The sequence below is a fragment of the Marmota flaviventris genome, chromosome 13 (genome assembly GCF_047511675.1).
Source record: "Marmota flaviventris isolate mMarFla1 chromosome 13, mMarFla1.hap1, whole genome shotgun sequence".
Classification (NCBI taxonomy): domain Eukaryota; kingdom Metazoa; phylum Chordata; class Mammalia; order Rodentia; family Sciuridae; genus Marmota; species Marmota flaviventris.
The window spans coordinates 70,887,315-70,901,575 of NC_092510.1; the positions used below are offsets into that span (position 1 = coordinate 70,887,315).

At 39.3% G+C, this 14,261-nt stretch overlaps 1 protein-coding gene across 1 annotated transcript in view; it reads left to right on the plus strand.

Moving 5' to 3' along the window:
• Positions 1–14,261, plus strand: part of Tdrd7 (tudor domain containing 7) — a 67,258-nt gene that overhangs the window by 49,870 nt on the left and 3,127 nt on the right. Inside the window, exons 13-16 of the mRNA XM_027930982.2 lie at positions 370–504; positions 2,845–2,955; positions 4,984–5,486; positions 9,413–9,573. Coding sequence (XP_027786783.1) covers positions 370–504; positions 2,845–2,955; positions 4,984–5,486; positions 9,413–9,573 — 910 coding nt within the window. The remainder of the gene's footprint in view (positions 1–369; positions 505–2,844; positions 2,956–4,983; positions 5,487–9,412; positions 9,574–14,261) is intronic.

A 14,261-nucleotide genomic window follows, 5' to 3' on the forward strand; every position in this document is an offset into this window, starting at 1 on the left:
GTAATTTCCCTCACGTTTTAATATCTTAGAGAACAGATTACATCTTCTAATTAGCAATATTTAGTAATGTATAAAGTCATTTTACAATAAATCACATCTTGGAATTAGAAAATAGTAAACATCACTGTCCTTATGAATTTTATTGATAATTAGTTTATTGATTATTAGGTGAATTAAAAACTAGATGTTGAAATCAATTCTGCTTTCAAAGAATACTTGATAAATAAATGCATTTTAAATTAAGAGGAAATTTTAATAATATAGTTTTTGTTGCTTTTAATATGCAGTTTTGAATTATATAAAATGTAATTGCATGGAAATGTTGGTCTTTGGAGCATAATAAATCAGCCAGTACCTTTCTCATTTCAGATCACGAATGTGCACAGCAGCCGGGCTCTTGATGTTCAGTTCCTGGACTCTGGCAACGCAACGTCTGTAAAAGTGTCAGAGCTCAGAGAAATTCCACCTAGATTTCTCCATGAAATGATTGCAATACCACCCCAGGTACAATATGTCTTAAGCCTGGAGATTTGCTGGAAGAGGTTTGGATGTGTTTGTGATCAGTTTATGAGATGCTTTCTCAGTTTTGATCTTGCCAATGATCAAAGTCCTCATTTGTAAGAAAATTGAAATTTATCCAAATGTGGTTGTTTACCGTTTCTGAAGTAAAACTTGGCTGACTTAGACAGAAAGCCCAGTCATACTTATATAGTATTGTTTGATAAATGTTTGCGTTTAGGTCCACTGAGGCATTAAGGCTGTGTTGTCCAGGTGGAGGTTCCATTTTAATTATTAGATGCCAATACCAATTCCTATAGTTTCAGGATGTTCATACTTAATCATTTTCTATGACTTTTCCTCCATACATTTTAGTAAAAAGATTAATGTCAGCCCTTTTTTCCTCTCTTATTGAACTTTTAGGTGATAAGGATTTTTAATTATCTTGAAAAATTGTTCAGGACTTTTTATTACTTTTTGGAGAAGTGGTGTATTTTGTATTAAAATTAGTATTTTTTTAAAGAGAGGAGAGAGAGAGAATTTTTTAATATTTATTTTTCAGTTTTCAGTGGACATAACATCTTTATTTATTTTTTTTTAATTTTTATGTGGTGCTGAGGATCGAACCCAGCGCCCTGCGCATGCCAGGCGAGCATGTTACCGCTTGAGCCACATCCCCAACCCTAAAATTAGTATTTTTTTTTAAAATAGAATTATTTGGTATTCCGTAATTGCGAAATACCTTGACACTGTTTTCTAGAAGACACCTCCTGCTCTCAGTATTCAGTGATAAAACAGTAGCTGTGCAAACCTCACGTGGCTTTTAGTGTTTCTCTCATTCCGGCCTCCGTTGCCTTTTCTAGCAACAGCTATTACACAGATGTTTAACTTTTATTCAAACCTGTTTTCAGAATCCTTTTTCTGAGTCCTTTTGTTCAGTTATAATATTGGAGGCAGACAGACCTTAAGTGCTGCTGTACTTTTGAACAGTTCTGGCCTCTTCATCTCCTTGGTGAAGCATTCATCCAGGGCTAGCCTTACCTCCAGGGGTTCCCTGCCTGGGAGGGAGGGCTGTGGCCCACTGCTGCCAGTCTGAAAGGCACACAGTAGTTTTTGTTATGCTGCAGCACCAACAGGTTCTGAATGTTTTTTCTGTTAATCTTATCTGGATTTACTATTTAACATCTGTTAAGACTACTGATTGAGGTGGGAGCGGTCCTTAAAGGCTAGCTAACCCAAGCCTCTGGCTAACAGCATCTCCCCAAGAGGTTTAAGTCACAGTAGCAAACTAATGGTCTGTCAGCCAAAATTAATTCGAAATGTTGTGTTTTGGCTCTTGGCTCTTACCATAATTTAAACATGTAAGTTAGTTCCCAGGATTTTAAAATTAGGATTTTTTTTTTCCACACAAAAGCCTACTTCTGTCTTTTCTTTTGGTAATACATAATATTGAGCCCTCTGCCCTATGGGCAGTGCCATGTTTGCCAACTTGCTGGCCCATTGGACCCCCCCATACTCCCGCCATTACTTACCAGCCCCTGCAAATATTATAGTGCCCTCTCCCTCCGCCCTGAGTGACCCCTCCCCTCCGCATGCAGCTGGCACTATGAGTCAGACTGGAGGGAGAGGACAAGAGAAGAAGGGGTAGAGAGGAAAGGAGGAACCCGAGAGGTATAAAAAGGCTCACCTGAGGCTGAAGGGATCCCCAGGGTCACCTTTTGCTACCTGCTGCAGTCATTCTACAGAAGCTTGGGAAGTGGGGAAAGGCAGTAGTTTTGGAGTAAATGAGATGGCTGTGGATTTTAGGTTTCCGTGCCCCACCTAGTTCTCATCAAGGCATCCTTTAAAAAGTGAGCTCAAGTACATGGTCCCATGAGCTACCCAGGAGATACTGTAGAGCGCTGAAGCCTCTGAAAGATCCTTGCAAAAGTTATATTTTTTTCAAATATAACTTAAAAACTTCATTTTTAAGTCAAGCTTAGAGGGAAGGTCTAGATGTATCCCAACCCTGTCTGCTCAGCTCTGTGGTCTTCCACAAACTAGTTTCTCTGAGTTGTCTCACTGTCTATAAAATGGTGTCCCAGGGCCTGCCATGCAGAGGTATAGTGGGACGGGAAGTGCCTGGTACAAGCAGGCCCTGGCTCATAAGAGAAATAAAGGTAGTAGTAGTGACATAAATAGAGCCAGGAACATAGGGACCGACACTCAAACCAAGAGCTGTGGCGGTCACTACCTGCTATTGCTGTTGATGCCCTCTATCTGGACAGCATCTTTTTGAAGGAAAGTAATGTTGACATTACTCTTGGGTACAAGTTCACTTTTCCATTGTGTTTTTTTCCCCCACAGGCTATAAAGTGCTGCTTAGCTGATCTTCCGCAATCTATTGGCATGTGGACACCAGATGCTGTGCTCTGGTTAAGAGATTCTGTTTTGAATTGCTCCGACTGTAGCATTAAGGTTAGTTATTTTACTGGTCCTGGTGCTTCTACAAAGGGATCTAGAGCCATTGATCAGAGGGCCGCTAGTGGTTTGTTTGGAAGAATTTTGTTACTGTAAACTGGTGCTTTCACATTGGACATATCTTTATGTTCAAAATATTGGTTACATGTGTAGCTGTAAAATATTTCATGGTTTAATTGTTTCTTATTTAAGAAGTTATCCTGTATGCCTGATATTACTTTTAAACTATTTATTTAATTTTTCCCATTATTGATAAGATAGTAGAGATGGTTCTCTATTATACTTTTGTATTGTGATAAGGAATTAAGTCATCAACAAAAGGACATATCTCTTGATAATTGTTTCTTATAATTAAATAAGTCCTTTTTTAAAAAATTAGAATAGGTTATAAACATCTTTTGTTTATAACTTTGGTTATTTAAATTTCTTATTTCACTAGCTCTTGTTTCATTTTCTGCACTTTTGCATCTTAAAATGAAAAACCATGCTGGGCATGATGATTCATATCTGTAATCCCAGCAACTTGGAGGCTGAGGCAGGAGGATCACAAGTTGGAAGTCAGCCTCAATAATTTAGCAAGATCCTGTCTCAAAAATAAAAAAGGACTAGGTGTATAGTTCAGTGGTAAAGCAACCCTGGGTTCAATCCCAGTACCACAAAAAAGAAAAGAAAAACCTTGTTCCTATTTCTAAGAGCAGAAATAAATGTAAGATGATGTTTTCTGTTATTAACTGATGCAGATATTGTTTTATATAAACATATAAACACACAATGTCCTCAAAAAAATGTCTGCATGAAATCTCAGATTCGCTCTAGCTAACACCATTCCCCTGTCTTTCTAAAAGTTCCCCTAGGGTTGCATTCCATGTGGCTGCATGCTTAATTCCACACTGTTGTATATTTTTCAGTTGTCATACAATATTGTTTTCTCAGCTACTCATTTTTTTCTAAGCTACTTGTTAAACTCCTGCAGCTCTGGTATTTGATAAAAATTTTTAGTGGTTAGTTTTTAAGTGGTACTTCTGTATCATAAATATAAAAAAAAAACAAACTGATAGTCAGTATCTCATTAGTACCTCAAAACAAACTGATAGTATCTCATTAGTATCTCAAAGGATTATTTTAAATAGAATTATCTCACTGGGAAAAAACCATTTTTTTAAGTAAAATACTGTGGAAGGATCGCCTCACTGATGTCTCCTGATATGATATCCCTGCCTGTGTTCCTGCCTTTTCATTTCTAGCCCTGTCTGATAATTAGATGCGACTAAAAGTGTCTCACTGAGGTAAACCAGAGAAGATAATGAAAGTCATTTACAGTCATCTAGCCTTTGGGACACATGGCAGTGTTGTCCCAGTTATCAGTACGTGGTATTCCTGCACAGACACCCCTATAGCAGAAAGAGCAGAGGTGGCTGAGGAGTCAGAACGTCTTCTGGGAGAAAGTGCAAAACTGTGGTGTGGGCTTTCTTTTCTTCTCTCCCCAGGTCCCTTCTCCATGTAGCGAGGGTGAGGGGTGAGGACATACAGTAGGCCAAACAAGGAATTGGACCCACGGGTGTGGGGATGTCCGAGCTTTTTCTTTTCCATCCCAGCAAGGGTATACCAGCCTGGAATGGTGACCAGGGCTTTTGCCATCCTCATGATTATGTAATTGTTGAAACTGGGTGATGGGAACTCACCATGATATTCTATTTTTTTTTGGAATGTCATTAATTTAAAAGCTCTCATCATGACGTATGGAACCACTCTTCTCAGTGATAATGACCTCTGTCTAGCAAGTGGTAAGGTTTCCCCAAAGCTTTTCATTTCCATAAGATTGCTGCTGCTTTATAGATTATTTTGACTTGATTCTTTTTATTGCTAGACTGTGACAGACAGTTCATCTTACCTTAAATAAAATGAATTTTAGCCAGTATGTTTTGCAAAATGCTGTGCTTTCATATTTAAGATTAATATTATAACTGTCTCTCAAAATTCAATGTGAATTTGGGTTTCTTATATTGATTTTTGTATTTTCCAAAGGTTACAAAAGTGGATGAAAACAGGGGGATCACATATGTGTATTTATTTACTCCCAAGAACTTCCCTGATCCTCATCGAAGTATTAATCGGCAGATTACAAACGCAGACCTGTGGAAGCATCAGAAGGATGTGTTCTTGAGTGCCATATCCAATACAGTCACCTCTCCCAGCAGCAAAAATGGTAACACACCCTTGTCAGGCCACACTGGAGAGAATTTCAGAAAGAGCTTCCCAGAAGTCATCAAAAAGCCCATGGCAGACCACACCAGCTCTTTCTCTATGGAAGAACTGCCACCTCCTGTCCACTTGTCGAAGCCAGGGGAGCACATGGATGTATATGTGCCGGTGGCCTGTCACCCAGGCTACTTTGTCATCCAGCCTTGGCAGGAGATACATAAGCTGGAAGTGCTGATGGAAGAGATGATTCTGTATTACAGTGTGTCTGAGGAGCGCCACATAGCGGTGGAGAAAGACCAAGTGTATGCTGCAAAAGTGGAAAATAAGTAGGTCCTAGGACAAAGCTTTTTATTCCGCTCCTAAGAAAAGTGTGTAGCATAATACCAGGGATTCTTAATCTCAACAGAGGTATTTTGAACCACACAAATGTATTTGGAATGTGAATTAAAATCAGTGAATTGTGCAGTTTTTCTAATATTTAAAATGTCATTTATCTAAAAATCTAGTTAACTATACTCCTGTTAAAGCCTAATTATATACTGAAAATGAAGGTTTAAATGTTTTCCCACAATACTTTTATCCAGAAAATAATTTTTCTCATTGACTTTTTTATTTTAAAAGTAAAATGTATGTTATACAAAATTTATGAAATATAAAAAAGCATAAGAAACTAAAATTAGCTACCTAAACATAATAGTTGCTAAATCATTTATGTATTTCTTCTAGTTTCATATGCATATTTATATAATTGGTATATTATTATTATATAGAAATCTGTATCTACTTTTCCTCCAACATTATGCTATGAACATTTTTCCATGTGGTAGAATTTCTTTAGAAATATTTTTCATGGCCAAATGATAATATGTCACATGGAGAAATCATAATTTTTCTCTTTTGTTATGTAGGATTTTTCTCTCAGATTTCTCACTATTAGAAGTAATAATAGATTATTATTATAAACAATAAAGCTTTGCATCTCTGATGTTTATGGAATAGGTTCCCAGAAGAGAAATTAACCTGTTGAAATTACTTGTTGAATCTCGATATGTCTAGATCAATATACGTTATACATTTCTTCCTAGCAGTGTGCCACCCTTTATAAGGAAGACCAGTGCATTACATCACTGTTCTTTGGCCTTGGGACTGTGAGAACCATACTTCTTACACATGTTTAACACTCGAGTCTGTTTTCCTATATTGTCACGCCTGGATCCACACTCTCCTCCCTGAGTCCTGTGGGGCCCAAGCTCTCCACTCTCCACTCTTCTGTCCATGCATGCCACGAAGCCCTGGGAAATGGCACCTCAGCCCATCTTTTCCTCATGCCAGCTCGCTTAGGGGAACATACAAGCTTAACGTTGATGGCTGAACATGAAGAGTTGTCTCCCCTCCCCAACACACACACACACACACACACACACACACACAGAGGGACCCCACGCTCAGGTTAAAAAGTCATACTGCTTATTTTTTAAGCATTTTAAAATATTAATTAATTTTTAAAGTATTAATTTTAAGAATTAATAAAATACTTTTATTCCTTAAGATAGCAAACATAGTCATGTATAAATGTCATTTTCATGGGAGAGAAAACCTAATTTGTAACTCTCAAAAGTGAAAAGTATAATTATCATTTTGAAAAGCACACAACTCTACTTGTCACAAGGTTTTCATCTTCAAAAAATTATTTTTACTATGTCATTATGTCATGTTATTTACAACCATAAGCATAAATGGGTTTAATTCAGTTTGTGTAAGTTTGCTTTAATCAGAATTCTTTGTAATTTAGTTACATTTAAAAACAAACCATTGTTAACTATCAGGAGGAGCAGATTAATGATGGCAGGGAGGTTCTACTTGGAGGAAAGGGGTTACCAGGGAAGGAGAACTGATAAACTGGAGGCCTGTAGTGTGGGCCCTCTGCCTCCCCACCCACCCTCTATGGGTTTGAACAGTTCTGCCCAAGAACTCTTGGACTTTAACTTGTTAAGTTATTCCCAGATAATCAAAGATTGTTTTTCTGTCTTTGTTTTTAGTACCAGGGATTCAATTCTGGCACTCAACCACTGAGCCACATCTCCGCCCTATTTTGTATTTTATTTATTTAGAGACAGTCTCACTGAGTTGTTCAGCTCCTCACCATTGCTGAGGCTGGCTTTGAACTCGTGATTCTCCTGTCTCAGCCTTCCGAGCTGCTGGGATTACAGGCATGTGCCACTGTGCCCAGTTTCAAGTGTTGTTTTATAAATAAGAACAGATTATCCAAATTTTTTTAAAGCTTCGTGAACTGACAGTATCAAGTGTTAGAGTGTTTATCTTGCTTAAGACTCAGGACTATTTACTACTATACCTTGTTCCCAACTATAGTAGGCTAAGACTTAGGAATTTCAGATATATTTTTTTTTAATTAGAGTGGTTTCCAAATTGATTCCAATAAGAAGCACCTAGAAGCCCTATTTAAAATACAGATCTCCTTCATCACCCCAGGAATCCGCCATCTCTGTGGTGGAGCCCCAGATCTGTGTTTTTAACAAACTCCAGGGGATGCCTTGCACTAAAGTTGGTGATCTAATCAAAACAGAAGCCTTTATGAAGCTTCTAGTTTTGAGAATCAAAAGCTGAATAGAAATACATCACATCTGTTTTCTGAGGCTTTCTCCCCACTGCTCTGTACCTCTTTATTTATGGACTGAAAATACAGACCACCATCTTGTTGCCCTGTACAATTTAAAGACAATGCTGTTGGTAAAAATCAAATGTTTTTGTCTCTTTTTGCACTCACACAACTTAGCAACTTTTACCAAACTGGCATTTCTACATACTATGTTCTCTTCAATTTGATCAGAAATTTTATTAATAGAGCTTATCTTCCAAATGATGGTTATTATAATGCCCTAGGGACTGAGACTGGTGCATTACTGCCTGTCACACTCTGAACCTGTCTGGAGGTTCCTGGAACTCCTCCAGTGGCCACCAGTCACATAGAGTGCTTTAAAGTTGGCCTCTTTTTTGGTAGGTTCTTACTGTTTACTAGGGCAGCTGAGTGGTTTGTAGACCCTTCTCGAAGTGTTTGCTGGCCAGCCCCTGCCTAGCAGTATGTCACAGTAACAAGTCTGCCATTCCCTGGGCTTGGGGTTGGCAAACACATTCCAGAGAATGACTGGGCCTTCCACCTGAGGTGGAGTCCCTCTCTGACCATTGAGGTACTGAGACCACCTTCACAGACACTTTCATCTCAGGTGCAGCAAGGAGTGTTCCTTTCCTTAACATAATAATCCTTTTTTAATCATATAATTGAGACTATAGGACCTCAAAATGGCACTTCATATTTTAACCTCCAAGTCTAGGTTTTTCACATTTTATCAGTGTCCCCGGGAGGGAAAAGTATTTTCATGTGAATTTCTTTTTGGTTCCTTGAATTCCAGATCTGAAACCAGGCTCCTGTTCTTTCCCACCCTCTTACCACATCCAGGTTCTTTAGGGATGAGTTGGGTTTTGTGCTTGGTTTTGGTTTTCAGTTTCCTCCCTTGGCATAAAATTGTCAAGTTTTTGTTCAAAGCTTTTTTTGATCTCTCCCTAGCCTCTGGTCTCAGGCTTTCTCCTCCATTCCCACATGCACTCCTTTCCACCATGCCCTCCCTAGCCAGTCTGTGCTTTCATCTCAAGTATTTTCCACCTCCAGCTGGTCCTGCACGCATCTCTCTTTTCACCTCCCAGACCATGGGCTACATACCAAATGTGTGGCTGTTCTCTGTCTCCCCAGGGTGAAGGGATCCACTGGTCTTGTCCTGACCGTCCTGCACGGCATGTTTCATTGTGCTTAAGGATGGTTGGTGGTTTATGTATCAGTGTCCCTCATTAGCTCTGTGAGGCCCAGCAAAGTCTCCTGAATGAGCAGATTTCATCAGATGAGCCAATGGCAAAGCCAAGAATCGTAACCTTTGGGAAAAGAAGCAGCAATGGCCTTAAAAACTTCTACAATTATATAGCTTTCTATTTTGATAACCATTACTTGCATTAATTATTCTTTTTTAATATTTTTAGTTGTAGATGGATACAATACCTTTATTTTATTTATTTTCATGTGGTGCTGAGGATCGAACCCAGGGCCTCACACATGCTAGGCAAGCGCTCTACCACTGAGCCACAACCCAGCCCTAATTATTCTTTTTCTCACAAAATGTTTGCTTACCCCTAAAGCCATTGTTGACTTTGTGTGTTTTTTCTTTTTAATCCAATGTGCAACTAGGTGGCACAGGGTGCTTTTAAAAGGGATCCTGGCCAATGGACTGGTCTCCGTGTACGAGCTGGACTACGGCAAGCATGAGTTAGTCAACGTGAGGAAAGTACAGCCCCTGGTGGACATGTTCCGAAAGCTGCCGTTCCAGGCAGTCACCGCTCAACTTGCAGGTAACTTCTGGAGAAGCTGAACTCCTGCTGCAAAGTAGCTTACATTGTCCTTTTGTCCTGGGTACTTAGTTCTAAGTGCAGAGTCGTTGGCCCATTGAGTTTTTGGTGCTTTTTTCTGTATTTTTTTTTAAACACTAACAACATCCTGACCATAGTGGAAATAATTTTAATGAACCTTTCAGTCAAGTTCTTCCATTATATCTACCGTTCCTATTCTCTGTTTCTGGTTTCGTGCATGAGTATATTTTTAAAGCTGCAATCCTAGTACAGGTGCATTATTGCATTCTGCTCTTCATTTTAGCATTTTGTTCCCTAATAGTTTTGGGGGTGGTTATTTCATGGTTTTGCTCATTATTATTTTCCCCCCAGTACTGGAGATTGAACCCAGGGCCTCATGTGTGCTATGCACACATTCTACCACTTAGCCACAGTCCTTGTTTATTTATTTTTGGCACTAGGGAGTGAACCCAGGGGCACTTACCACTGAGCTATATCCTTAGCCTTATTTTTAAATTATTTTTTCATTTTGAGACAGGATCTCACTAACCTGCTAAGGCTGGCCTCAAATTTGTGATCCTCCTGCCTCAACCTCCCACATTGCTGGGATTATAGGCATGTACCAGCTGCGTCTAGCCCCTGCTATTAATTTTTAAGGTGTAAAATATTCCATTGAACTGACATTTCCCTATTGTTGAATAATTAGGTCATTTACAGTTTTTACTGTAATATTAAGAGAAACTTTGCAGATATGTATACTAGCAAAAACAAAAACACAATTGAAGCAATCTAATAATCAAATGGAGACAATTTCATTATTATTATCGCACAAGTTTATTTGTTGCATAAATTATACTTTACCCAGTGGAGTATTACACAATCATATGACACTGGTGGGTCATTTTCATGGCCAAGTGAGTTTCCAATTTGCATCACAACTGACAGCATGCAATAGTATGAAATTTCGCCACATTCACACCTGCCTCTTGACATTAAAATGTGAGGTGCTGGGCCTCAGGGTGTGGCTTGGTAGCAGAGCACTTGCCTAGCATGCATGAGCTCCTTCCCCAGCACTAGAAAAAATAATTAAATCAAAGCTGGCCTCAAATTTGGTACTAGATTTAGTAAGTGTTCAGTGATGCCTCTTCGCAGTCCCGTCTAATGAGGTTCTCCTTTGATCTTTTGTGAGAGCAGTGGAGATGTGGGTGGCTCCTAGTGAGCTCCCACCATTAGAGAGCATGAGCTGTTGGATGGAGCTCGACCCAAAGGCCTGTCAGCATCAGCAGAGGACTTTGAGGCCAGGAGGCCTGAGGAGGGCAGACACTGGGAGTCAGCTGGCTCTCTGTGTCCTGCCACACTGGGATAGGGGGCATTGTGACCATGACACAGTGCCATCCTGATTGATCTCTTTGCTACTGCCTGTAGTCCTCAGCCCCACTTAGCCCAGTATGTATCACGGGGACAGAGTGATTTGATCTCAGAAAGAAATTATATCTTAGATTCTTATTTGTTAGAAAGCTACTTATTGCCTTATTTTGAAACATTTGACATTTTGTCTGTCTCTTTCTACTAGAATTCAAAGGACATTCTCGTGATAACGAGAAATAAAGCAAAAATGATGCTTTGCACATGACTTGGTGCCAGTTAGTCAGCTTTGGACTCAAATCTCTTAAGTAGCTTTTTGAGATTTAATGGTTACTTGTTTCATTTTCACTTTTAATGCTTAAGTTTTGCTAATTACACATTCTGTCAAACATGATCATCCAACTTCCCAGAGAAGGAGTCCCTGTGAGGAATGAGTGCCTGAAACCATCATCCCCATCGCTGGCATGGCAGTTAATGGTTGCTGTGCTTACTCCGTGCTAGGGACTCTGCAAGCCACTTAGATCTGTCTCCTCGTCTAGTATGTGCATCCCATGTTATAAAGTTCCCTCTAAGCACTGCTTGTGCTGCATCCCACAAATTCTGATATGCTGTATTTTCATTTTCATTTAACTCAAAATATTTTTAAATTTCTCTTGATATTTTTTTTGACTCGTGTGTTATTCATTCTCCAAGTGTTTGAGCATTTTCCAGCTATCTTCTTGTGTTGATGTCTAATTTAACTCTGTTGTGGTCTGAGAGCAGACATTGTGTGATTTCTGTTCTTTTAAATGTGTTAAGGTGTTTTTTCTGTCCCAGAATGTGGTCTTCCTTGGTAAATGTTCTATGTGCTTGGAAAGAATTGTAGTCTGCTACTGTTGGAAGAAGTAGCCAATAGATGTCACTTTTAGTAGTCAGAAGGAAGTAGTCTAGAGATGTCAGTGGATTTATAGTGCTGTTGAGTTCAGTATGTCCTTACTGACTTTCTGCCTGCTGATCTGTCCATTTCTGATAGGTGGCCGTTACAGTGTCTGACTGTGACATTGGATTCATCTGTATCTCCTTGCAGTTCTGTCCTTTTTTGCCTCATGTGTTGACATTCTGATGTTAGCTGCATGCCCAATGGGATTGTTAATGTCTTCTTGAAGAACTGACCCCTTGACCATTATGTAATGCTTCTCTTTGTCTTGCACTGAAGTCCACTCTCTCTGAAATTACTACACCTATTTCTGCTTTCTTTCAATTAATATCAGCATAGTATATCATTCTCCAGCCCTTTACTTTTCTTTATATTGTCTTTAAAATGGATTTATTTTTGATAACATATAAGTGAGTCTGTGTCTTGATCCACTCTGATAATCTCTTTTAATTTGTGTATTTAGACTAGTAACATTTAAAGTGATTATCAATATGGTTTGAGTGATACCTGCCATATTTATTGCTTTTTTTCATTTGTAGTCTATGTTCTGAGTTTGTTTGTTTATAGTACCAGAGATTGAATCCAGGGCCTCATGCTTGTTAGGCATAATTGGTCTTATTTTTGTCTTCCACACTTTCTGCTTTTCTTGATTTTAATTGAGCATTTTAAATGGTCCTATTTTTCTCCCTTCTTAATATATCAATCCTATTTCTTTTACTCTATTTTACTTTTTTCAGTGGTTGCCATAGAGTTTGACGTACACATTTACAAGTAATCTAACTGGACTATTGTTTTCTTTTTTCTGTGGTGCTGGAAATTGAACCCAGGGCTTCACATATGCTAAGCAGACACTCTACCACTGAGCCATATCCCCAACTCCAAAGTCTACTTTTTTATATATATTTATTTTTTAGGTGTAGTTGGACACAATACCTTTATTTCACTTATTTATTTTTATGTGGTGCTGAGGATCAAACTTGGGGTCTCGCACGTGTGAGGCGAGCACTTTACCGCTGAGCCACAACCCCAGCCCCCCAAATCTACTTTTAATAGTTATCCTGCTTCAAAGGTAGTACAACCTTGTAATAACAACCTTATAACCAAACAGTTCCTTCTTCCTGTCCTTGCCTTATTGCAGCTACTCATTTCACTTATTTGTACAGGCATATATAACCAAATATGCTGCTGTTGTTTTTATCTTGAACAAACAGTTATCTGTTAGATCAGTGGAGAGTAAGAAAAATAAAATCTTACCTTTACTTATTCATTCTCTAATGCTTTTCCTTTCTTTATGTAGATCCAAGTTTACTTTTCCTTTCCTTTGCAGAGCTTCTTTTAACATCTCTTCCAAGGTGCCTACTGGTACCAGACTCCTCCAGTTTCCAGGGTTTGGCTTGGTTTTATTTTTTAGGTGGTCCCAGAGTCTGCACCTGGGCCCTCTCACCTGCTAGGCAAGCACAGCCACTGAGCTCCACCCCAGCCTCTCTCCTTCACTCTTGAAGGGTAATCTCACAGGATACAGAATTCTGGTTGTGGGTTTCTTTCTCTCAGCACTCCACTCTCCTTGCTTGCATGGTTTCTGAGAAGGTAGATGTCATTCTTTTCTTTGTTCCTCTGTAGGTGAGGTGGTTTTCCCCTCTGCCTTCTTTTGAGATTTTTCTTTCTCTTTGATTTCCTAAAATTTCAACATGATATGCCTTGATGTTTTGGAGAGGACATTGAGCCTCCTCAGTGTTCTGAGTTTCCTGGACCTATGGTCTGGTGTGTGACACTAATTTGAGGAAATTTTCAGTCATTTATTCAGATAGTTGCATTCCTTTCTCTTTCTTCTCTTTCAGTTTCCCGTCATACACATTGTGGCACCGTGGGTAGTTGTCCCCTGGTTCTTGGATATTCTGTTGTGGGTTTATTTCATCCTTTTTCTCTTTGCCTTTCAGTTTGGGAAGTTTCTATTGTCACATCCTCAAGAACAAAGATTTTTTTCCTCAGCCTTGTCCAGTCTACACAGGCACCTGCTAGAGAGAGAGGAGTGACGTAGACTGGGAGTTTCATGGGAGTCGCCTGTTGGGACAGGGGCATTCCAAGTGTTTTTGATCTCTAACTTTTCTTCTTTATTTTTTCTTAAAATTTACATCTTTCTGTCATCCATCGGGTAGGGCATAGGTTTTTGGGGTGTGAGTGCTGGAGCTGGAACCCAGGGCCTCACACACATTAAGCAACCACTGAGCTACCCCAAGCCCCAGCCACGTGTCCTTACGCTGTCCACTTCATCCATTAAAGCCCTTAGCATATTAATCATAGTTCTTTTAAATTCCTGGTCTGATCTTTCCAGCATTCCTGTCATATCTGAGTCTGATTCTAATGCTTGTTCAATCTCTTCAAACCGCGTTTTTTGCCTTTGGCATGACTT